The following is a 27,712-nucleotide window of genomic DNA, read 5'->3' as shown; positions in this document are numbered from 1 at the left end:
ATAACGAAGTTTAACGAATTATTTTCGAATTTGTAATAGGCCAATTTTGCCTTAAGCATGTTGTAATCCAAGATATCGAAAGCTTTACAAAATACAATAAGTGAAATAGTAGTAGGATGTTGTATTGTGTTGATATCGGAAGCCAGACCCTGGGGTATTATGTTATTTATAATAAAAAAATATAAATTTATGGTTGAATAAACCCTATTAATTTTTTTGAAATTAAGTAAGTGACACATGTCTAGGATCGTAGTAGTTCTTTGGACTGTTGATTTTGGCTTAAGGTATTATAAAAAAAGTCTAGTTCAGAAGTTCCAAAATCAGGAAAATAACCCATTTATAAACAGCAGTTTATAATATGAGTTAAGCACGGAGCAAGATGTTGAAGCATATTCGATGAGATAGATTACTAGACATTAGATTTAAGGTCTAAAACTATTTTGAAAATTTCTGTTAAAGTGGGTAAGTAAAGTGAAAACTGGAGACCGGGATTAAATTAATTATTAAGAAAATATTATACTTTAAAATATCTGATTGAACTTTTGGAAAGTAATGGTTTCAATAATATCCATGAAATAATTAAATTAACAAAACTTTGCATGTCACATAATATTTTCCAATATAACAACTCGTACTATGAACAACTGGAAGATACAGCCATGGGTTATTGCCTCTCTCCCTTCCTAGCAGAGCTCTTCATGTACCATTTTGAATTAAATGCAAAAAATACATTTCACTACTTTTCACGAGTTTGGTTGAGATATGTTGATGATGAGTTTGCTGTCTTCGACAAAAGAAAATGCAATATTGATATTTTAGACCAACTGAATGTACTGAACTGTTTTCCATCTGTTAAATTTCTATTCGAACAACAAACAAATAACCAACATCCATTCTTAGATACCCTTATTATCAAAAATAATAATCAGTTATAATTTGATATTTATACGAAGAATTTGAAAAAACAAATATACCTAACTACCATTGTTTTTAACATAAAATGGCTAGTATGCATTTTTCGGTACATCGTTTGGTATCCAAGTAATAAAAGATTTATTTAAAAAAAAAGCAACAATTAAACCAGATGCTAGGGTCAATGGTTATGACGATAAGATTATTGATAAGCTGATTAGAAGACATAGGTTTAAAGTTAATCTTAAAAACTGTACCACATTTCAAAAAGATAAAAATAAGCAATATAAGCACTTTCGTTGCATTACCATATGATCCTATCTTGAGAGAGGCTTTGATAGGGTTTTGAGGGACTTAGGTCTAAGAATGGTCTATCAAAGGTCGGCCAGGCCAAGCTGCGAAATCTTTTAGGAAACCCAAAAGATAAAATAAAGACTAATGAAAAGTCTGGGATCTGTGAGATTAATTGCAACGATTGTGATAAAAAGTACATAAGACAAATCACAAAATCAGATAATGTCAGATTTAAAAAAGCATATAGCTCATGTGAAATATGGAAGAGTTGAAAAGTCAAGCTTGGCTGAACATGTTATAAATACTAATAACTTTGTAGGGTTAGACAACTTAAAACTACTTAAACTAGTAAACAATGATAGAAAATTAGATGCATACGAACGTTTAACAATATTTAAAAATCAAAAAAACATTCTTGATAGGGATAAAGGTCTAATCCCTTATAGTCAATTGTATAGTTTGGTTAGTGTTTAGGATTTTCGGCCATGTTTTAGTATACAGTGTATCCCAAAAGTTATATCTAAATTCATTTAAAATTCAGGGGTGTGTTCGAAAAAAACGCTTGGACCCGTCGATTTTTATTTCAAGTTGCGCATTTTTGTACATGAAGTTTGTATATACAGGGTTTCTCAAAAATAAATTACGACCATTAACTTTATTTTTTCAAATGAAAGCACCTTTTTTTATTTCATTTTTGAATTTCGCATGGAATTCTACGTATGTTTCATGCATCATGTCCTATGCCTAAAGTCAACAGTTATCAAAAAAATACGACCAAACATTATTATTGAAATTCACCTTACGAGTCACCTTATCTCTGAGAATTTTTATACAGAGCAAAATTCCATTCATTTGTGTTTTTTTATCGTTGGCTGGTGGCCGTGTATTTTCATAGAAACTGTATGACAGTTGTACGCCAAACAGATATTGTCAACTGTGAAGTGTACGAGCAAACTTGCGGTTTTCACAATGGTAAAGTTAACGGAACGAGAAAAAATAGAAATTCTGTACATGGTTGGGTTTGGGGATATCCAAACCAGATTCAATCCAAGGTGGTGAGTAGAATAGAGGCTAAATTTAGAGAATTCGGTCATGTTAGAGATCTGCCGAAATCTGGTCGTCCTGCTCGAGATGAAAATGAACAACTTGACGTTTTGCTTTCTTTGGAAGAAAATGCACTCCTCTATCGCAGATTGGGGCAAATTCACACATGGCGAAATCTATAGTTCACCGAATAGTTAAAAAGCACAAATATCACCCCTACAAAGTTATTCCTGTGCAATAGTTATTTGATGACGATTTCGATAGGCGAAATGAGTTTTGTGAACGCTTATAAAACATGTGCGATCTAAATAATAATTTAGTAACAAATATTATTTTTTCCGATGAAGCCACGTTCTGTTTGAATGGTAGTGTGAACAGACAAAATTGTCGATATTGGGCAATAGAAAATCCGCATTGGATGATGGAGGTAAACACCCAGTACCCTCAAAAACTAAATGTGTGGTGTGGAATAGTGCGTGGAAGAGTAATAGGTCCCTTTTGCTTTAAACAGACTTTAAGGGGACAAGTGTATCTCGATTTTCTCCAATTTGAGTTAGTTCCAGCATTACTAGCTTTATGTCCAAATCCACTGGACCCAGACTATCTTGACGAAGAACTAATTTTCCAGCAAGATGGCGCTCCTCCGCACTATGCTGCCACTGTGCGTACATTTTTGGATGAAACCTTTTCCAATCGGTAGATAGGAAGGAGAGGACCCATCGAATGGCCTGCTAGGTCGCCTGACCTAACACCAATGGACTTTTTTTTGTAGGGATACCTCAAGTCGAAGGTATTTGTTAATAGGCCAAATAATGTAGACGACTTGAAAGAAAGAATTCGCAGAGAAGTGCGCGCCATAACTCCGGAAATGAAAATGTGCAACGAGACTTTATTGATCGCCTTGGATATTGTCAAGCCGTGAATGGCAACCATTTTGAACATTTAACTTAATTTTTGTTCTTTTTTTATTTTTTACGTGAATCTTTTTTTTTTTCGATAACTCTTGACTTTAGGTATAGGACATGATGCATGAAACATATGTAGAATTCCACGCGAAATTCAAATATGAAATAAAAATATGCTTTCATTTGAAAAAATGAAGTTGATGGTCGTAATTTATTTTTGAGCAACCCTGTATATACAAACTTCACGTACAAAAATGCGCAACTTGAAATAAAAATCGACAGGTCCGAGCGTTTTTTTTCGAACACACCCCTGAATTTTAAATGAATTTAGACATAACTTTTGGGATGCACTGTATTTCCGCTCTATTGCTTACATCTTTAGCATATAAGCCCACTTGTAAGTAGTTTTAATTTTCTCCCGAAAATGCTTACATCGTTAGTAAAACACGTGTCGAGAGTAAAAGAATTTTGGTTAGTGAAAAACTGTAGCGTTTTCTTTTTCTATTCCTTATTTTCACTAACGCTTTATTGATATTTCATTAATTTCAATAATTATATTAATAATTTCAGTCAACTTCTTTTATCGATATTTCTTTAAGTTCACACTGTCAATAACACATTACTACTGTAACGCATCACTCTCCTGGTTTTATTATTCATGCTTTCTGTTGACGGTCCGTCACTCTTCTGGTTGGTCTTGATTGATGTTTTCTCTGATTGGATTGACATTGACAGCTCAGGCGAGAGGTGGGGTCGTAACTTATTTAGTCGGTACTGCATCCATTTTTCGAGGACTTGTTCCCGTGTCGCAGGTAGAAGCGCACGTAAAAGGCCAGTTTTTTATTTCCGAAATTTGTGAAGCACGAAATGGCCAACATGGTTTATAATTTATAGTCCTTAATCTTGTTCCTTTGGGGAACTGTTTATTTCATAATTCTGGTGCAGGATGCCCAAGATTTTGATGGATAGATAATGAAACTTAGCAAGGTGAGTGTGTCACATTTTGAACGCCATTCATTTTTATCGACAGTGTATACAATGGCAACCGTTGTTTTAGGGTTTTGCTTTTCCGTTTTCCTCTTTATTCTTCTTCAATTGTTGATGGCTACAGGCTGTTGATTTCGCCGGGAAATTACTGAAAGCGGTGGAGCTGGAGCCAGAGTTAGAGCTAGTATTAGATATTCCCAGTCTGGACAGCTAAACTACAAATGGCATACATTCACAGCCTCGATTTTAAAGGCTAGCCGTTCAATTCTTGGAGGAATATACAGGCCAGTTTATTCCATTTATTTAAATATTATTAACCATAGATTTGTCTCACTTATTTAAATTTTTATTAATATACTTTTAATTTCAATTTATTGCTACAAATATTTAATCAATATCATAATTTACTATTACAATTTCCTATCTATAATTTTAGTTATTTTTTGTTCAGTATTTTTCAGTACCTTTTTTGGTAGTTAAGTAGATATAACTCGGTTAAGGCTGATATGCCTTAGGTAAAAAGGTTCATGAACTTTCCCCTGCGTAATACAAATATTTACTAAAAACTTCAATAATTGTAATTTATTTTTCAAGTGCTAAAATCTACCTAGTAGCTTAATCATAACTTAAATGTGACTTTTGACAAACTTATTTTATTTAATCATATCAACATTTTTCATATTTTAATTCATAATAAATTATTAACCTTTAACAGATTAGAACATGAGGTGTATACATATCTTTGATGTAAATATAATTTGGTTGTATTGTTAAGATATTTTTTTTGCCTCTTTAAATCTACTTTATCCAGGGTCATTTAATTGTTAATTGAAACCTATATACCAAGTGTTTTTCTTAGTTTTCTCTCATTTATAAAAAAAACAAAAATACTAAGTGGCGCCCTCTTATTTAATAGTTATAATCAAGATTATATTTTTTAATAGCCAGTCAGTGAACCTTCGAACAATCCCAAGCCTCCAATAATTCTGAGCTACCGTCTGCAAACTCTTGGCAAAATAGTAACACTGTAAAGTTAACGCCACAAAACTTTCTTGTAATTTGAAGAGTATAAGGTTAAGAAATGCTTGAGGTAGTTAATGGAGCATGTGTGTCAAATAATGAACAAATGTTGCTAGACGAAAACTTTTTTTTACACACAAAAACGAATTTTTAAATAAACTATAAATGTAATAAATTTTATTTCAATTTACCTTTCCCAGATCTCTAAGAAAATCGTTTTTCCCAAAAAACCTAAAATTTCAAGAAGACTTATATTTTATATCTTTTAGATCGAAAATTAAATCAGTATTTAGAGTATAAGAACGTATAATATAAAACCAGATAAATCCACTTTTTACCAAAAATAAAAATATCACAGATTTTATCTGAACAATCTAATGGTGAACTCAGAATCTAATGGTGAGCAAAACCCTCTAAATCCCTTTTAAAAACGACCTCAAAATCGAGTAAATCAAGCAAAACCAGATAAATCCACAAAATAAAACTTCGATTGTAGTATTATTAAGAAAATAGAGCATAAACCTGTAACCAATAATAATTAGATTTTTATTTGACTTTTTTATGAAGAAATGTTATTTAAAAAATCCAATTTTTTTACTATTTTCTTTTTTGAAGTAAAAAACACGTGTAAACGTAATTTAAAAAGTAAATATAACAATATTTAGCTAAAAGAAAATCCGATAAATAAATTGTTTAATTAGCAATAATTCTTATGGTAATTAATTAATAAGAACCAAAATATTGTTCACGTCTAAATAGGTTCACGGATGTCCTATTGGTGAGTTTTTTTTCTAAATATCTACGAATTTTATACAGGGTATTTCTTTTCTATTTTCTATAGACAATTTAAATTTTTATATTCGCCGTTAGCGTTTATGTGGGCTTTGAACTAAATATTTTTTAAAAGAAAAGGATACGCCCTGGTTTTTCTTTTAATAAAAAATATTTTTGATTTCTGTTGTACTTTTAGAGTATATCTGGTCTCTGGTAATTTTTCGCTCGATGTACGGTTTTCGCATACAAAAATAAAAACCAGTATTTTGGATAGCCATAATATTATACAAGTATTACATCTAACTCTATTTTCAGCATTTTTTATTAAGTTTTGTCGGAAAAATATTCACATACATGCCTTAAGTATATGTATACATGAATACATGTATCAAATCTAACGAGAAAAGTAAGTTTTTTTTTCAACTTTACTAATAATATAAAATCTGAGACGTTTTGAGTATACGTTCATAGAAACTTTTGTTCACTGAACTCCTTAAAGGTTTAAGAGGTATATACCAATGGTCACCCTTTCTCTACCTACCCTATTCTTTACAGATAACTTATGGTTTGAAACTTATCAACTATAATATCTATCATCACTAAGGCAAGTCTTAGAAATGCTCGCTGGTGTAATTAAATCCAAGAGGTGATAGAGTACACGGTGAACGTAAAATAGGGTTACCAAACTTAACATGTCTTAAAGATTCAGGCATTACAAACTTATAATGCGCGTAGTTAATTATTATTATTCAACCAAAGAATGCTAACCATTTATCCTCACCACTTATTCTCAAAAAAAATAGGTCTTTTGATTTGATAGGAAATGTAAAAACAACATTGTAATAATAACATAAAATAACAGTTTGAGCAGCCTTTTGAAAATTAGCAATAGTCTTAATCGCCAAGAACCAAGTATAAGTTAAGGATACTAAAGTAGCTTTGTTGAAAAATTAGATATAAAGGTACAGCAATCATTATTATGGAGTTATTAATAATGCAATCTCTACATAAAATAACCTAACTAACTGATTGTAAGGTATGTGTTTTTGATGTTTTGGATTTTCATATTAATGAAATAATCATTAATTATAGGTCAAGATTTTAATATATATTTTGATATATCATAACATATATTGGAAAAATTAGAATATAAATACTCATGAGTAGCATAGCTTTTTCTTTCATAAAGTGAGCATTACATTATTATGGTTTTTGCTCTTTTAAAATTAGTAAGTCATTCTGAAGGTTACTAAGTCTAAAATTAGTAACGCTATCCTTATATTTGAAAAAGACAACCACCATGTCTTCAATAACTATTGTGTATGATACGTGTGTTGCATAAGTAATTACTTAGTCAATAGGTTCGGGGAATTTTTAGTGACCTATTTCGTAATCTCTTCAAGATTTTTCGGTAGTGTTTCGTGTCGTTAAATGATCAGAAAGCTCAATTTCTATAGTTTATTTGCTTGTAGCTTAGCTTTTATGCAAAGCTATGTTTTAGGCAGAAGACAGGTAACAGTCATAAGAAAAGGGCATTAGTTGCGAGAATTTAATGTGTTATGAGCCTTAAAGTTCTATTCTGGAACTTTTGTTTATCCTTGGTTATATAAATGACATATAAATATATTATATAAATCAAAAATAAAGTAACTCTCAAATGAGGCCAGCTTTCTCTTGCCTGCCGAAAGCTAGTATGACAGGAAGGGTCAGTAAGTGCATATGGGCTGTGAATAACATTCCTGCATAGAAAAACTAAATACCTACATAATTTTTTCTCGTAGAAGATATTCTACGAGAGGGGCCTTAGTAATCTATAAAAAATAGATTCCTGTAAATTCTTCTTGACTTAAAATTGATTTTTGAACAACTGTATATTAAAAAAAATAATAGCTCGAGTATGATACTTGCCTTTAAAAATGTCTCCAGAATTGTTGACAGGTATGTTTGTGTATTAAAATGTTAGTCCTTCACTCATTTATTCAGTCTGCGTGTACGGCCAAGTGGTGTAGGGTGACTTTCTTTATGCTGTTAAGTTACTCGGTTGGCAGCTCAGAGCTGTAGAAATTCTGGCTGGTATTTGATATATGGTTAATGATATACATATACTGTATAGGTCTGGCTGGCTAAGCACCGGTCATAGGTAATTCAATACCGTATTAAATAAATAGAAGTATCAGTGGTCCGGAGTATTAGTGATAGCGCTACGTCGAGGGGAAGTCGTAACTTGTCTTCCACAAACCTGGGCTGGGATTATAAATTCACGACTCGATCTCGATACGATCACGATTTCAAATTCGATCGCGACTTGGTCGTGAAAAGAAGGGTGATTCTAAATTTCAATCGTCGGCTAAACTCGTTTTATTCGATTTAATGTAGGTTTCTTGGTATATATTTGTTATTTTCTCTAATAATTGACAGATGGAAACGTCAATTGTCTTTTCTATTGATAAACACTAAGAATTTTAATTTAATTTTTTTCGCGTCCGTGTTTTTTTGATTTAAAGATATGCCTATTATACATTATTTCTTTAAAATAAAAAAATGTTTAAAACTACCACTATACCCATTGGGCAATAATAATTGACTTTTTGGAATATCACAAAAACTTTTGGTTTTAATATGGCAACATGGGTGCAATCAATAGAACCTATAACATCAGGGAAATTGGATCTCTTCATAAATGTTAATTTATTAATTTGTCTCTCATTTCTTATATTTGGAAAATTAATGAGTCGGTCAGCAAGGTGGTTGTCAATAATTTCAGTAATTTTTTGAATCCAAAGATTTGCAGTAGTTTTGCTAATTCCAAATTTAAAATCTTGTTCAATGCTTTTTTGGTAACACTCACGATTGAAAATTTTATTTAGAATCAGTCATATCGAGTAATCGTGTTGAATCGTAATTTTAGAATCCCAGTACTGACGGCAGAGCGGACGTTCATTTTTTGATTTTTGACGTTGGTGCTTTGCTTTGGTTTAATCGGTTGCTACCAAAGGCGAAGTGCAGTTCGATGCCTTCTTAACCGAAGAAAAATTACGATATGCTTACCTAATGCCATACCCAATTTATTTTCCCATCTTTTTTGCCGCAAAGCGAAATAAAACTTAAACATTCTGCATGAAGTATTTTATTTATTAATAAAAAAATTAAATAAATAATAATAAAAGGTCGGCAAGTTTTCTATTTGAAAAGGTATTCAAAAAAGTGGCTTGATTGAGCCAAACAAAATCCTGGTCTATTGTAAAACTCTGTTCTAGAGTTTTCCAACATTTCGACTGAGATATTGTTTGTGGAATAAACTATTTTTGCACAAAGCTCTTTTAATGTATTAGCACGTTCATGTTGATGGCGATAGATGATTTCTTTGAAGTATTCCCAAAGAAAAAAAATCTGGAGATCTAGGACGCCATCGAATAAACCCTCGCGTGCTAATGACTTTATCTGGAAAAGTTTTTTGCAAAAAGTCGCAAACCTCTTAATACCAAATTCTATTGAGATTAATATTCAGCCTGCAAAGTGTAGATATAATTTCGTCTCTTAGAAGCTTAAGGTATTCTTCGGCATTTAGATTGCCATCAATAAAAAAGGGCCCTATAATTTGGTCTCCTAAAATACCAGTCCGTACATTAACTTTCTGAGGGTACTGCATATTTTTTGCGATACTCAAGTGTTTATTTTCTGTTGAGTAACCGACGGCAATAGATGGATTGTGACAACCATGAATAGGAAAAGACGACTTGTCAGCTAATAAAATATTTTCTATAAATGTACGATTTATGTTCGCCCTTTCCATCATTTCTTCGCAAAATTCCATCCGTTTCACCTGATTATAACACTTAAATTTATTTCGCTTTAAAATAGCTCGCAAAGTTCGCGGCGGAATATCAGGCTCATCAGAAGTTTGGGTTACATACCGTTACAAGGAAAGTTAACCTCAGCCACACTGCAAACAGCAATTTTTTGAAGTTCTCTTTCTGGCCCCAACTGTCTGTAGCTCTTCGACATTATAATGGCATTTACTACAATCTTGCATACAACCATCCCTATCAAATTTTGTAATGATTGCTCATTGCTGTTATCGTAGAACGCACCGGCACGGATTCACACTTTAGATATTCAAAGACAAATCTACCGACAATATCCGCGGCTAAATTACTCGAGTAATACGATTTAATAATTTGTGTTTTTTGCTCAACGGTATACATAAGTAAATATTTTTTGTTTATTAACACGCAACAGAATTAACCAGTACCTATCTTACCCTCAGTCAGCGGTCGAAAGTAGAATGATTCCATAGAGTAATTAAAAGTATGAAAGGGTTCAATCCTATAGTGACAAGTAGGCACCATCTTTACCCTAAACTCGATTGCAGCGTACGGTTGCGGTTTAACCGAACTAAAATAATTGACATTTGTCACAGTCGGTAAAATAGTCTACTGTAATACCGATCCGTCATAGAAATGAAGCGTGCTATTCAAAATTTTAGAATGACGCGAAATTTAAAATTATTGACCCATTAAATCAATTTTTAACAGCGTAAAGGCTGTGAATCTCGATCACAAACTCTAAAAAATTATGAAATAGTGCAAGTGTATTAATTTAATTTTTGAAGAGGCTAAGAGTGATAATGTATGTAATTTAAGTTTATTTTTTACAGTTTTTAATTGAATTCGTTAGTTTTTTGACATTAAATTCATCAAATTTGCTTTTAAGCTTTTAAGTTAATGCATTACCGCCCTTCAAAAAAATAAATTGTTAATAATGCACTTTTTCATTGATTTTTAGAAAATGTGAAAGAGATTTTTCAGCCCAATACGCTATCAAAAAAAGATTTAATGGGTCAATTATGTAAGACAATATTTAAGAGATTTAAGTATAATATATTAAGTCCTATTTTGAGAATTAAATGCTTGATACTAACAATGTTAATTTCACTGTTATCAACAAATTAACAAGGGTAGGGGTAGAATTAAAGTCAATTGTAAAGTAAGTTTATAATTTATTGTCTTAAAAGGGATCCTGATACAATTTGTTTTTATGCTGCTTTAGCACAACACTGTCCATGATGTATGTATTTTGCTTTTTCCACATTTTGAGGATATGATACAAAAATTACAATTTATCAAATTTATAAATTAATTATTCATAGACATAAGAACTATATTTTTCAAAAATATGCCCTAAAAATTTTACGTTTACTACCTACTTTTTTGTACAGAGGGTACCCAAAAAGTACAACAATTATCGAGGTGGGGTACTTCTTTGAGTAGTGACCTGGTAGAATGGAAGTTGTTTCACTTATTGTGCTTTTGGTACTTCCTAGCAGCAAAGCACTGATGATACCTTTCGTCAGACCTAGTAAAAAGTGGTCTAGCATAATTATGTTCATTCTGAACATTATATTGAGATTGCTGGATTATGATAGCAGGTAATAAAGTCAATGTATCTTCCCAAGGTACTTGTGCCTCAACCAGTACTGGGGCATGTTGAATAATACTTGGGCCAGCAATTGGGAGAGCACACTTTCTTAAATGAGTATGTATAGTACTAGTAAATGAAATATCATCAAAATGGTCTTGACATAAATAACACCTTGTTGAGGTTAAACCAAGTATTTTAAACCATTCGGACCTCCTAATAATGTCACTTTCAGGAAATTTAAAGAAAATTTTTTTTTTGTATGAATCCTCAATAGGCTAATATTATGTATTAGAACAAGTAGGTGCCTTGCATTTAAAAATGAATTTTCCTGGTTAGTTAGGGCAGTTTTAAAATGGTAAACAACAATTTTAGGTGACCTACAATATGGTGAAAACTATTTGATAAAAAAAATTGCACTTACCTCATCCTAGGGATCTGAAACCACACAATAAAATAGCAAAAAAGCTTCTATATGATGAAATTACACTTTAAGCTACATTTTGAACTATTTTTTGTTGAGAAAAAAAACAAGAGGACACACCCAATGAACACCAAAATAAAAAGGAATAAGCAATGGCGACGATCGATGATGCGAAGGTGGGTGGTGGCAAGGATCGAATGAAATTCGATAATCTAATGACAATTATGACAGAAGTTGGCCCTCGATGCGGTCTAACCGAACTAAATTTGTTTGGTTGAGTTTTAGAACTTGATGATCAGGTTAGGCTACCTTTCGAACACTCTTTTAATATTCATTTCTCTATGAATGATCCCGACTGGACAAAGACAAAATCAGGCCCTCGCGCCTTGCCGGCGTAACTTGTTTTTGTCGCACCAATCAGAGCCATTCATGCCTGATAGTTGTGGAGGGGCGCAACTACATGTAAATCCTATGACTGATCGTTGCTAAGCCAGTACTGTTTATAAAACTTACCTTCAGCGAGCAAACTCTTTAACTCGATGGAAAGAAAATTTTTTTCTATTATAGAAAAAAAAATTAAACTCTACTCTCAATCTCAACTGGCTTCGATCGGGTAGAGTTCGGGTTGCCATCGGCAACCTTCGGAATAGAAATATAGAAAGAGGTTGTATGGTTGTATGGGTTGTATGATCTACTTTCGTCTCTTTTTAGTACATTGAAAAAAAGATGTATTTATCTTTGTTGTGGGGATGTTTTTGTAGCAGATTTGAAAATCAACGAATTCTCATATTCTCATACTAGACCATTAAGCCCCATTGTGCAAGGATCAATATTTTTAAGAAGTGATAAAGGGTCGGCTTGAAAGTGATTCTAAATGAAACTTACTAATTATATAAAGAATAGTATTTTATTAGAAAATGTTAAACCATAAAAGTCCACAAAAAAATAACTTACTTAAATCACTTGGTTACAACAGATAATTAGGGTTTTATTGCGGTCAAAAGATCAACGGTATATCTTTGAGTGAACTATAATTTGTTAACTACTTTTTTCAGGTTTAAAAATATCATTACATTTCTAAGGTCATAAAGTTTATCCACGCTTATTTACGCCCCGAAATTGGGAAATTCCCAGCGATTCCACAGAAGGGAATAAAATGGGTTTTATTACTCTTCACAAATTTTGAAAATACTATATATATATAATCCTTTTATCCTTAATTCAATCGTTTGTTCTTTCTCTTCCATTTCTAAGGCAAAATTAATAATATTATTATCTTAAATCTATATTTTAAGACAAATATTAAAATATAAATTTAATAGTAAATATTTAAATAAAAAAAAATATATATCAAGCTATTATAAATACACACTAGGAAAGAGATAAGATAAAATTAGGAGGATCCATCATAAAATTCGCCGTCTTATTGATATCTAAAATTACTTCAAAAATCTATAAGAAAACTTTTCCCTTATCGGCATCCCTTATGGATATAGGATGAAAACAGAAACAATAACAAAGCATACTTATTACTTAAAAGATCGATAATGTCGAATGACATTTCAGTAATTGACATTGTGGGCTGTGAAAAATCCCATTAGCTATAAAAATAGGCTAATGTTTGTAGATTTGGTAGTATGAGTATGTCTAAAGCCGAACGATGCCGAGTGACATAGAGAAAAGGTTAGTGAGTGCTAATCGCGCATAAAAAGATATTTTCTTTCTATATTTTTTCTTGTCTATTTCTATGTTTATCGAGTTAGAGTGTACCGCTGCAGGTTTTTTAACATGATTTAATAATTGTTAATTATAAAATCAAAGTCTGAAGATAATAAGAATAAATTTTAAATGTCATTAAAAAAAATTATAAATACCTAATAAATAAGGCATTAACATAGCAGATATAGTATAACCTTTAAAGTAAAAGAGGACTTTAGAAACTAAAACAAACTTTATTTAATTTTAAGGCTTTATGAATAACAAAATAATAAAAGAATGGTATGTTAAATAAAAATGCCCATAGATATAATTAAAAAATATATTTAAAAAAAGTAGACACACAAATACAAACATTTAAATAGATAATTTTTCGTGATTATGTGAGTTTCTCTCCCAAGCTCTATTTTACTTCTCTGATCCTCGTGGCCTTAAGTGGTTGCTATATCTTAGGTCAATATTACAATCGCTGCCCTCGACACGAAATTGCGATTTACACGGTTTGGGGGTCTTTAAACAAGAAAAGAGTTTTAAGAAACTATTTCGAAAACCGCGGTTCATAAAACAGTAAGTTATGGGATTACAGCAACTCGATGTATAGGCAAGCAACTGAAAGAAGCTTACCCCCGCATATCCAATATTATCGTAAATATAATATTTATCAAAAAGTACGATTGTGTTTATAACATATAGCGGGCACCAGCAAATAAAAAATTCTAATACAACGACGCAGAGCATTTTGATAACCCGTTTTTTGTTACATAAACTGCGCTCTGCGTTGGTTTTGCGCAATAAACCAGTAGTAAGGCGTTTTGAATTATTGGATCCGATAGGAGAATTGGATTCGTCTGATAAGTTTCGAACCGTTGACCAAGTAGTTTGTTTTTTCTGTCGTTGGTTGGAGTTATTTGACTTATTTTTTAAGCGACAACTAAAGTTTGAGTTGCTGTTTCTTTGTTGTAGGTTGACGTAGCTATCTACTGTAGGTCCAGCTGTAACAAAATATTTAATTGTTAATATAGATAACAAATATGTATAAAAACATAACAAATTACTTTTTTCAAATTAAACACATGGATTAAATTTATAATAAAGACGGGTAAGAAAAATGATTATTGGTCTTAAAATATGTTTTGATAAGTCCCAGATAATACAAATCCGTTTTTTAAAAATCTAATGGATGTCCCCATATTGATGACGCAGCTATCCATTAGAGATACTGTCGGCCTTTTATTTGCATACTTTTGGTTACTGCTGTTTTGTTAACTTGTATTTTTTTTCTTGGCAAATAAAGAATACAGGGTGTCTAAGACAAAACACTTTACCCTAAAAATCTTTAAAAAAATAATTGTGTAGCCAAAAATAGCCGAGCACGACAAATTTAATATTGAGGGACGTCCTTTATTCTCTGACGTCATCCTCTCACTCCGCAGGGTGACTAGGGGTCAGAGTGAATAGGGTTCGAGTGATACCTTGAACTAAAGGTAATTTTATTCTCTACATAGCCCTATTTTTATTTTATCAATGTATTTTCAGGAAATATGAAAAAACGTGGCTGACATTCTTGACAACAAGAGTTTAAGTTTTGCAATTTTCTTGCCTGCATAAATTTTCTTTTTTTTAATTATCCAGATGTAATCTGAAAAAAAATATTCCGAAAACGTCAAAATATGCAGTAAATACCTGCATGTTTCGATGGTTTTGCTGGTTGTGCGACCTAGAGCTGTAAATATTATGTTATTTTGTTATTTTGTCAAATTAAAATTCATATCTTTGGCTGTATGGATGGCGAAACGATGAAATTTGGCATGTAACCTTTCATTACATTGAACATAATAAATCCGTAAAGAATTAATCTCCACCCGCCCTCGAAGAGGGAAAAAACGCGTTAAAGTAATACTCCAATGAATAGTACTCTAATGAATTGAAATTTTTAGGCCTGAATGCTTATAGAGAGGGTTACGTCTGTATACTTTTGGGGTAGATCGGTATACAGGGAAAGTAATTATAAGCGATCAAAATTGAGTAAAAAAAGATTAAACGGGTCTAGAGGCTAAACGAAACTTTCTAAAAAAAAAGTTTAGTTTTACGAGAGATATGACAGATTTGAAGCTTCAAAATAAAAAAATTATGTTACGAGTTTTCAGTTTTTTTGGACTTTTCCGCTAAATGGTATTTATTTCGGAAAAAATGTTCTTGTGGAAAAATAACTTTATCTTTTGTCTTTAAAATGACAAAATATTCAACTATACAACGCGAGCAATGATGAATTTTTTTGAAAATAAAATATAAATGTTTTTGACCCTTTAATATGAGAAAATAAAAAGGCGTTATAAATTACCATTAAAGTTTAATGAATTAGAAAAGTGTGTGGATGAATGATTTATTTGATCATTGACACATGTAATATCATTATTCTGTATAGTTTTATTTATCTCTAAAATTTCTGGTAAATCTAGTTTATTACTTTTATAGCAAAAATGTAAAGTGTCTAAGAGAGGATCGAAGTTATAGTTGTTGAGATGTATGTGTCTAGCAAAATTTGATTTTATATTTGAAGGGCAAAGATTGCGTTTTCTAGCCTTTTAGATCTCTTTACAATGTTCAGGAACACGAGTGGAGAAGAATTTACTACCGGTTTGGCCGATATAAAAAACGCCATAGTTATTACTGGAGCAGTTTAGTTGATGAACACCCGATTTTTGGTCAGGAGGTACTACGCTCTTTGGGTTCACTATAAAGGATTTTAAAGTGTGCGTGTACGGTTTTAAAACTCGTATTTATAAGGTGAGAGCTAGAAATGTTTTTTAATTTATTCTATATCGAACCCCAAAAGGGCAGTGAATATTATTTAGGTTCTTTAGGTTCTTTATACGCTAAATTTTTTTAAAGTGATTTATTTAAATTTTTTGAAATACATTTTAATATATTTTTAAAAAAGTAAGTATAGTCTTTATTGGCCTTGGCTCTCTCTTTTGAAATTTGCAATTTAAAAATTCCAGTTGTGTCAGAAGCAAAAAATTTGGGTCTTTTACTTGACAATAAATTAACCTTTGCTCCTTATATAAATAAAAATTAAGTATTGCCCATTTTTGACTAATGCAATTATAGAAATTTAAGATGTATCATTCAGAAAAAATTAAATATTTCTTGATAGTGCTATGGTTGGAACCTTTGGTGTGATGCTCAAGTTACGAGACAGTTTTACCACTGACCAAAACTCCTTATTTTTAATCTCGACACGTGTTTCGCTAACGATGTTAGCATCTTCGGGAGAAGATTAGAACTGAAAACAGTTTTTATCTTCTTTTTAAAAATAAAGAGTTGTGGTTAGTGGTAAAACTGTCTCGTAATTTGAAAAAATTACGTATTTAATTCATAAATCTTATTATTACTTGATTGTGAAAGTAAAATTTATTATGATGCAATTACTTTAGCTATATCAAAATCAAATCAAAAACTTCAAAATGCCTGTAAGCGTTTTTTATTTATTATTCTTTCTAGCAATATACTATCATACATTCATAAAATTAAATAAATCATACATTTATATTATATATAAATTATACATTCATATCACTCCCTTCTGGAATGAATTCTCAATTGTGTCTATGTCAAATAGGAGACGATATCACATGTTTTGCTTTAGTTATCGTATAATAGACTGCAAAACTGCCCTATTGAAAAAGGTCTTTATCACAACCCAGATGACACCCAATCCGTGAAATATGCCATCTATACCTTTTTTGACGAAATATATTGCAATACGCCTAAAATATCTTAGAAATATGCCAAATATCGTATATGCAAAAGCAATATTTCTTGTACCTGTCAAATATATTCTAGCGGCATAAATCTTAAAATAAATAAACCTTCTTTTTTAAAATAAAATATATATTTAATTTTCAAAATTTTCTTTAAAAAGGGGTTAATTTAATTTTTTTAGCAAAAAAAAAAAAAAATTAAAATGTCAGTTTAAAAATTATTATGGTTTAGAAATTATATTGTTATATCTATAGTTGCTATCTTCTGCTCCAATCCAATACCTATTAGTTTTCAATTCGAACTCGGTTCTTGTGTTGTTAAAAAAAAATCGTGCACTTCAGACCACACGACTGATGTAAAAGTTCTTTAGCTCCATTTATATGTATATGTATGTATATAAAATATTATAGTATATAATATATTATACTCTCTCTTGCTCCTACAGTAATATACAACCCGTAACTCGTAACCTCTTCTCTTTCTATCTGCACTAACTCATATCTCCTTTTCAACTACCGTTAATTTCGCCCGATTATACATTTTGTAACGCTTTCGCAACACATTCGCCAGCTTTATTCACCAGCTCAAGCGTGTGTAAAGAAGTTTTACTTCGAAACGTGCTTTCTCTTTTACTGCTACTGTCATTTTATCTTAGGAATGAACATTAATTTGTAGAAAATATCGATACAGTGTTATAATATACTGAACATTTTAAACCAATGTAATGTGTATCCGTACTTAAATTTGTATTATTGAATGCTTCGTTCATAATTCATTAACATTTTTTATTCAATACATGGGAATGAGCCATAAAAAACAATACATTTTTATCCCGTACATCAAAATTCCAGATAGCATCGATACAGTTTGTATATCCATATCCATGTATATTACCCCTCCTATTCTTATACATGTTTGTGTTGTGTGACTAAAGTGTTTTTTTAACTTTTTTAAAAGTTTTCTTGAGTTTAATTTTGAAGCAATAAAAATGTACTTGTGTATATACTCTATACTTGTAAGTTTGTGAGTGAAATATACAGGGCGTCCCGGAAAAAGTGGGAATGGTTGTTTTTTTAAGAACCACACTGCATTTTGAAAAACATGTACTTTTTCAGATTAAACAACCTTAAATGGAACTTCTCTGTTTTTTGAATAACTGTCACATCAAACATAAAAGAAACGTTACATTGAAAAGAACACATCATGGTTTTTTTCAATTAAAATAAAACAGTGATTCCTTTATTATTTTTATTTCTCCAAAACGGTTCATTTTATGGATAATGAACAGGAGTATCGTTTCTTTAGTTTAAGGCCCATATCTATTATTTCATAACCTTTATCATACAGGGTGCTAAAAATTTAAGCATTATGATGTACAACCTAGTCCGCCCCTGGTCAAATAAACAAGGTAAATGTGTTTTAAAGACTTCGTTCTTCGCAGACGTCCTTAATAGTGCTGATCACGTAAAATTTGAAATAAATTATAAGTACTTCAAAAGTTATTTAAGAAAAACCGAATTCCAGCAGCGTCTTTAAAGAGGGCGTATCTTCGTAGGGAGGGCCTATAGCAAATTTGTTTATAGGAAAGTTCCAAATAATTTTTTTATTTTCTACATGAATCCGAGAGATTTCCCACACCCGGGGACACCCTGCATACAAGATCTATTAGAGGCGGTTTTGTTCTTCATAATCTAAAAACAGGTTGGTGAGTAGTATGAATACCTAACCTCATTTCTTTAAGCATTTTGTTTATAAAAATTAAAGTCATTTATCCGGAAAATAAAAAATATACTTAATAGATTAATTGTTGCTATTAGAGAATAATACACTATTACCGTTATTGAATATTTCGGAAGATGCTCAATTTTGCTAAAGCCGTGTGTTTTTTTAATGTGTGTTGTATTTTTTAACAGATAAAAAATGTACTTTTTAAAAGCTTTATTTATTTGAAAACTAATAATATATACTTTAACCCTTAAATTCCCATGCTATAAAAATCCACGTAAACACCCATGCGGGGTCTTTTAGAGACCCCAGCTAAACATATGATTTTAGATTGTTTAAATTTAGTTTTTAAATTAATTAGATCTAGGGAAAATAAAACTATACATACTTTATATATTTGATCAAACTTTATTGAATATTCTAAAATAGAAAATAAAAATACATTCTAAATAACAAACAAAATACTTGGAGAAGGAAAAAAAGTTGACACAAATCAGGAATAATTCATTATTCCCATTAAAATTTGAAAAATGATTTAAGCCGATGCGCGTTTAGTACATACAATATTTTGTTTGGTTATTCTATGATTTTGTCATACAAATTGTTTACAATGATCGCATCTAGTGTTCACTTTTTTATCACATCTTCTGGGACACTGAAAACATCTTGCTCTTTTTTTGTTTTGGTTCGCTGGTTCATCGGCAGCTTTTGCGGCACTATATACTGCTATTCTACAGTCTCGTAGAGCCGCCTTTGTGTGCTCCTTATGGTTCCTATATTGTGCCCTTGTTTCCATATGAGATCGAGCCAAGTCATCACTTAGTTGCAGTAAGAAAAGACGTCGCCGGGAAGAGTTATTTTTTTCCAATCGGGATGTTTCTCCCTATAAATGACATAAGCATTCAAAGTACAAATGTCTATATTATTAAAAATTAACCTATACGGCCATCGAGCTGTCCTTCTACCACATGAAAATTCCCTTACCAGCTTATCAGCATTATCAACTTCTCCTTTAGTTTGGTTATACTCCAATATCATGATTGGTTTGTTGTCATCCTCTTCAGAGACCTTGTCTTCATCATGTTGGCTGGATAGAACGTGAATCATTCTTCCCTTTTTCGGAATATAAAAAACCATTGTCAGATCCTTTGTAAACGCAAACATAGAGGAGTGAATTGGCCTAGAAGAGTAATTTAGGATTGCAGGAGTATCGGGCATATTTTTATGAACAGTTCCCAATAAAGTTAGATTCTTGGATAATAAATAGTTAGCTAAAGGGACGTTTGTAAAGAAATTGTCAGTAGTTATCCCTCTCCTAGTACCATGGTATGGTTGTACCAGGTCAGATACTACCCTGTATCCTTGGTTTTTTTCTGGTAAATTTCCAGGAAGCTTTCCGGTGTAGACCTGAAGATTGCAAAGATAAGAAGTTTGTACGTCAGCAGCTGCCAATATTTTGATGCCATATCGACTAGGTTTTGACTTTATATACTGTCTGAAAGGGCACTTCCCATGAAAACAAACCAACTGCTCGTCAATAGTAATATGGCCATATGGCTCAAACCCTTTTTTACAATTAGTCACGAAAAGATCCCATACTTCTCTTATGGCAGCTAATTTGTCATTCTTTTTTCTTTCTGCTCTTGTAGATTTATCGTCAAATCGTACAAATGTTGAGATTTCTTCAAATCTATTTCTTGATAATGAAGCAGTAAAAAAGGCTCGACGAATACTGGTATTCGTGGTCCCCATTTCCTCAGTAGATTCTTTCCTACAGCGTAGCGCGCCTGATTTTATTAGAACCCCCAAAAAACAGTCTAGCTCGTCACGTTCAAGTGGTATCCATTGTTTCTGTTTATTCGGATTCTTATCGTTCCAAGTATCCTAACATCTAGAAGCTTCCTGATTTGTGTGTAGACAAATGAGATCTTTTATTTCCGGCGTTAAAAATAAATTGAAAGCTTCTATAAATGTGTTAGCATCAGCACTGTATTGTGTAATTCCAGGCTTAGTATTTAGAATATTTCTTTGCATTCGGCGAGTTCGGAGAAAAGGTTGCTTATACCAAATCATGCCAGACTTTGCAGTGTAAAATGGGCCACTAACCTGTTCATGAGTATTTTCTTGTTCTGTAAATTCTTCACCAGAATACTCTTCACTACCAATTTCCAAATTATCCTCGGTCTCATTTGGTACATTTTCTGTACCAAAAACGTCTTTTTCAGAAGTATCACTCTCATAGTCAACTTCAGACTCAAGATCCAAATCCTCGGCGATTTCCTCTAGCTCACGTTGTGTGAGGGATCGCTTCCTATAAAAATCACCCATTTTTAAAGCTCTGAAAAATAAAAATGATAAAGTATTTTTTTTTTTAAATATGGCGCCGTAAATGCCCGTGCACTCACCTAAATCACGTCTAAGCTCGATACACTCGCTTCGAATGGTGGCCGCGTACTAAATAATGCGTTCAAACGCCAACACAAACACATACCAAGCGGCAATGTTGCCAATATGTTCAAATAAAAGACTTAGAGTCGGATTAATGGGCTTGGGGTCCTTAAGCGACCCCCTCGGGGGTTTAAGGGTTAAGAGTAATCAACAAAATTTTCAGAATAAAAAAAGATTCTTGACAAAAAAGTTAATAAAAAAAAGCAACTTGGAAACGTAGAATACTTCTATGTTTACAATGCAAGTATCCGATGTTGCCATTTTGGTTTTTGTTCTAAATATTTTTGAATATGTGTGAAGCTAGCGTCCGATCCAAAATTAAGCTTTTTTTCTTCATTTCTTTTAGGAAAATATTAATAAAAATGTGTAATTAAGTATTTTATTATAATCTAGCGAAATGCCGCAAAAATAATGTGTACAAAAATAAATGTAGTGTCCGGTCGATATCCAGCAACTAAATCTAGAACGCAGCATATGTCCTTTGCCAGCGACCTACTTATAGTCCGAGTCCACTTTTATTTAATAGATATAATTACCATATCTCCTGAAATTCCCAAGCAATTTTAATAATTTTTTGTCCAGATATTAACAATCAATAACTAAATCGATTTATGATGAGTATAGACCTCTATAAACTAAAGTTTTTTGTTGAAAATTAGTTGAAAAGTTGCACTTTAAAAAAAATTAAAAAGGTTCCATAAGGATTTGAATTAATCTTCTTTAATCTTTTTTGTATAATATAAAGGTAATAAATATCTAAACGTATTTGAGATGGTTGAAAACTTTTACAAACAGAAGTATTTTGATAGAAAATTATTGAATTGTTAGAGATGGTAAAAAATATCATGGATAGATAAAAAATTATTAAAACTTCTTTGGAATTCCAGGAGATACAGGCGTTATATTGATCAAGTAACAGTGAGCGAGGACTATAAATATGTTGCTGGCAAACGACATATATGCGGCGTTCTCGATTTTGGTTGCTGGATATTTTTACGGCATTTCGGATTCGAATAAGCAAAAAATTTGCTAGATTATATTAATTACACATTTTTATTAATATTTATTTAAAAGAAATGAAAATAAAATGCTTAATTTTGTTATCCAATACTGAATAGATAGAATATTATATAGATAGAATATAATAATAGACGACACCATTGACACCTACACCTAACTCGCCTGTGAAACGAACTATTTGAATTTCCTTTTTCTCCACTATGTGACCCACTTCAGACTTCTTTATCATTTTTCAGCAAAAAGGGAGTTTTTAATTTTTATATCAGTTAAAAAAACGCACTGAAACCTCTTAAAATATCTTGTTAATACTAAAGGATGTTTCACACTAAGGCGACAGTCAGTCTCCACTCATACGGTGCTCCAGGTACGCTCAAAATTGATGTAATGAAATCAAATAGGCATGTTCACATTACCACTGACACCAAGCTCACGCGCATTCATTAGAGCGTCGCGATCTTTTACCGAGGATATTTTGAGCGTTGGATTTTATCGTGTCAAGACTTGAGCGCTAGTGTTTTTACCAAAAATGGACAACGTGGACGAGAAATTAATAGAAATTGTTTGTAATAAACCCGAGCTGTATGATCAATGACACAAATTATACAGTGATAATGCCCACAAAAAAATATATATGGTCAGAAATAGGGAGAGCATTAAACAGAACAGGTAAATACTAAAGATTTATTTTATTAATCTAGAAATAAATGTATAAACAATTTTAAGATATTAAGTTAGATGTTACGTTTGACATTTAAATCATATCATTTTGCCAAGGGACCGCGCCTTCCTCTGAGATAAAAAATCTGGTATATATTTATCTTGTTTGAAAAGCTATGGCTGCTGAGTGTCCTTCCTGTCTAGATAAATGTCCTAAGTTGTTTTCTATAACTTCAGCAGTGTTTGAAATGGTCGAAACTGTTCCATGACAAACGAAGTTGTGTAAGATACATGTTGTTAAAATCACTTTTTCGGCATATTTAGGTACTAATTTCAATCTTCTGCCATAAAATCTGAATTTTTGGGTGAGAATTCCAAATGCATTTTCGATTACCCTGAGGGCACGAGATAATCGGTAGTTAAAAATACGTTTTTCAATTTGATTTGCATTATGAGTTCCAGGAAAAGGTCTGATTAAAAACTTTTTTAAGGGAAAAGCCGGATCTCCAACGATAACATATGGGGCAAGTTGCTGAGTCCCTGGTAGGTTTGCATTATTCGGAATATCAAGTGTATTTCTTTCTAAGCGCTTTTCGAGATTTGAATTTGCGAAGATCCCTCCATCACTACTTTGTCCATAAGATCTGACAACGATAAATCTATAATTCGCATCGAAGTGCATGCATGATCAAGTGCCAATAAAACTATTGAAAAGGACTTCTTATAATTGAAGTAAAGGGAACCCGAATTGTGGGGAGCTTCGATAACAACATGTTTGCCATCCAAAGCTCCTATACAATTGGGAAACTGCCATTATTGCCAAAATTCTTGGGCAATTTTTTCCCATTCTTGTTTGGTTGGTATTGACATAACCTCCTTCATAATAATTTTTATAATAACATCGCAAACTTCATGGACTGTTTGTTGTACTGTAGAAGTTTCCAGGCGATAACTGAACGCTATTGTCCTGAATGAATAATCACTGGCCAAAAACCTGGAAATAAAAACATATTTTATTTTTCTAAGTAACCCGTGTAATATTTAAAGAGCTTAAAACATTAGAAATTAAAAAGTTTTATAGCCGTATTCGGCATCCTAATCTTTATTAAACCTCTTTTAGCTAAAAAGCGCTTTTAAAATCAATTTGTCTTTATTTGACATGTAAACAAAAATAGAAAAACAAACAGACATATTCAGCAACCGTTTTTACACCTCTTTTAATTAAAAGCGCTTCTAAAAATTTGTTTTTTTAATTTTTGTTTACTTGTCAAGCAAGGATTGACTAAGACAATGAAAGGTTTTAAAAGCGCGAACATGGCTGTTTGGGTTTAACCTATATTCGGAAGCATGCTTTTTTTTAGCCGATGAATGCAAGCAGAGATGTATGAGTTTGCGAAATCCGCATCGCAAGGTTCGTCAGAAATATACTACTATAAGTGGCCAAGCAGCTGTGAAGTATCGAAAATGGAAATTTGAAGATATTATGTCATTTCTGGAGCCCTACATGAAGGACAAAGAGCGATTGTCATCAGTAAATTTGGAGGAACAAGAGAAAACGTTGAAGAAAGTGAAGAAGAGACAGACAGTACTCAAAAGAGAGAACTGGAAAAACAATCAGCTCAAAGTATGGAATCTCAACCAATACCTGGATCTTCCAAGCGATTTCTGGACCACAGACAATCTAAACCAATATTTATTAGATCTAAGAACCCACAAGAGACAGCTTCCTCAACCGTAATGAAATATTTAATTGAAAGAAAAGAAAGTGCGGACAAAACGCCACAAAAGGATTCCTTGGATCTCTTTTTTGAATCAATGTTGAAAACTGCAAAAACCTTCTCTCCTATAGATCAGCATCAAATAAGGGGTCAAATATTTAATGCAGTATTGCAAATATTTGATGCCAATGCCACAATCTCGGCACTCTTTACCTCAGTATGGCTCTCATAGTATTCAGGTACAAAATACAACAACTGGAACAGACTATGTATTTGGAAAATACAAGCAATCGTTATGTCTCAGCCCCAATCACTTCACTCGACCCTGGTTTATCAAATTCTGGTTGCTTCACTTACTTTTCACAGTTTTCTCCTGAACAATATTAATTTTTTCTTATATATTTCTTTATAATATAGAACTTTTGTTAAAATATTAAAAATAAAGGACATTTTCAACTGAAAATACGATCATGCTTATTTTTCATTTAAATGATGGAAGGTTTAAATTGAAAATGACCAAGTATTGAATTTACAAAATGTTTCTGCTTTACATGTTAAAACCTATTTTTTTTATTAAAAAAATTGAAAAATATATCTCTACTTACCTTAAACAAAATGCTAGTTTCTCTCTTGGTAAGATTGCCGCCCGAAATTTAGTATCCTGTTTCTTGAGGTTACCACCAATTATTGAAGGCAACATTTCGAATCGCTCTTTTGACATCCTAAAATACTGGAAGAACTTAGTTTTGTCATCAACTAATTGCGGATATAGTGTATAAAATTCCCCTTGCGTGGATCTGTACTGCAAGGAGGAATGTACCCATTTTCTTTTTTTTTTTTGGTTTTTGGCTCATCTTCATCTAACAACAAGGCGATCAACAAAAACTCTTCATCGGAAAAATTCATTTTATCGAATGAAGTTTACTAGCATGCACCTTCGTTAGGAAAAATCAGTGATCATAGTGTGAACACGCACGAATCTTGAACGTACCTTGAGCATCGTGAGTGGCTCATGAGTGGAGCGTGAGCGTCATCTTGGTATGAAACAGTCTTAATACTGTATGAAAGGTGCACCATCAAAAGTAAAGAACGAGCGCAGTTGCCAAATTCCTTTATCGCGAGAATATTTCGGGACGAAATTAACGGTGTTGCCGTTCTGTGTGGAAATTTGGCGATTTAAAGAATCCAAATTTAAAATATAATTATTATCAGTGATTTGTGTAAGTATGGTACAAAATACTTTTGGTTATTAAACGAATAGCACTCTTTCTTTTACTTTATAATAAAGAATGCAGTTTAGTTTTTGCTAATTATTATAATTAATTATTATTCACTTTATTTTCTTCTGTTAAAATTAAGTAGTCACTGCCAATATAGTATTGCTTGTTTATCAACAAAATATCCCCTCTGCCCCCTGTGTTGATGTTGCGCATAATACAAAGCAGCCAATGTTTATTCTAGTGTATTCAATGTTTTAAGAGCTAATATCTATAAAATGATGTATTTCGAAATTAATTTACTACTTTAGTATCGTAGTTAGAAGCTGCTTCTCTTAGTAATATAATAATATACACAGTAAAGCTAGCAACAAATCAAAATAAGTGTTGTTTATAAGGAACGTCATAATAAAAAGGATCAATAATGTAAGTTTATTTAAGTCCCAGGGTTTAAATCAAATATTTTTTAAGTGGATTCAAATTTGTGAAAATATGTATATTTTTTGATGGCGAAGCACATTGCTAAGAAATCAATGGATATGCAAAAATAAGTTTTTGAAAAATGATATTTACATAAGAACGTACAAAACAAAACTTTAATATAAAATTCTTAGATTTTTTGTTCACTAAATAAACCTTTCTATTTAGTGAACAAAAAATTTATTTACTATAGAATTTTTCCAAAATATATAGTTATAATGATTGAATTCAATTTAACCTATTAATATAAGCTATTTTGTTTCAATTTTTTTTTAGATAAACAAAACAAAATATATATTGTTTAAACAAAAAAATAAAGTAATAACAGATATAGATATAAAAATTAATAATGAAAGTTTAGAAAAAGTTGATAGCATAAAATATTTAGGACTCTTTTTGGATGAGCAACTAAGTTGGAATGAACATATTAAATACATTAATAGCAAAATAATATCATTGATCGGAGCACTTAATAAATGTAAATATTTCTTAACTGACAATGCTAGGTATAAAATTTATTATGCGTTCTTTCTTTCAGTGGTCAGATATCAAATACCAGTATGGGGAACATGTTATAACACAAATTTGATTAAAATAGAAACTCTGCAAAGAAAAACCTTAAAAATTTTATTTAATTTTGATTATTTGACGCCAACAAAGATCCTTTATCAATCCTTATCTTTTCAACCAATAGTATATTTATTAAATTTGGAACAATGTAAATTAATATATAAGATAATAAATCTTAAATATAAATCCAATACAGAAATAAAGTATGTTAATGAAAGTCATAACCATAATTTGAGGAATTGTTCAAATATACGTTTGGACAATGCTAGAACAGATAAGGCACTGAAAAGCCCACTGGCTGCAGCTACACAGGCTTATAACAGATTACCATCAGAACTAAAGAATTTAAAATCGTACAATTTGTTTGTAAAAAGATTAAAATTATTCCTTTTTAATTGGGACTATGTATAACTATTTTTAAACATTTAAATTGTGTTGGATAGGGTTTTTTTGTTTTCTTTTAAGCTTAAGAGAGTATATGTTTTGTTATTTTTATTTTTGATTGAAATTATGGGCGTCATCTCCGGTACCAATACTATAAGTATTGCTTAGGAGATTACCTTAATTCGGATTTTATATTATAGTTTACTGTATATTGTTACCTATTATAACTTGTTA

The 27,712-nt window shown here is 31.6% G+C and overlaps 1 protein-coding gene across 3 annotated transcripts in view; it reads right to left on the bottom strand.

The window, feature by feature from the left end:
• Positions 1–13,802: 13,802 nt before the first annotated feature.
• The window catches only part of LOC126735358 (cholecystokinin receptor type A-like), a 154,046-nt gene continuing 140,136 nt past the window's right edge, over positions 13,803–27,712 (bottom strand). For all 3 annotated transcript variants that reach the window (XM_050439322.1, XM_050439324.1, XM_050439323.1), the window contains one exon: positions 13,803–14,486. In XM_050439322.1, the coding sequence (XP_050295279.1) occupies positions 13,903–14,486 (584 nt within the window). In that variant the 3' untranslated portion in view covers positions 13,803–13,902. The remainder of the gene's footprint in view (positions 14,487–27,712) is intronic.

The sequence above is a fragment of the Anthonomus grandis genome, chromosome 4 (assembly GCF_022605725.1).
Source record: "Anthonomus grandis grandis chromosome 4, icAntGran1.3, whole genome shotgun sequence".
Lineage (NCBI taxonomy): Eukaryota > Metazoa > Arthropoda > Insecta > Coleoptera > Curculionidae > Anthonomus > Anthonomus grandis.
This window is presented reverse-complemented; position numbering and strand designations above follow the sequence as displayed.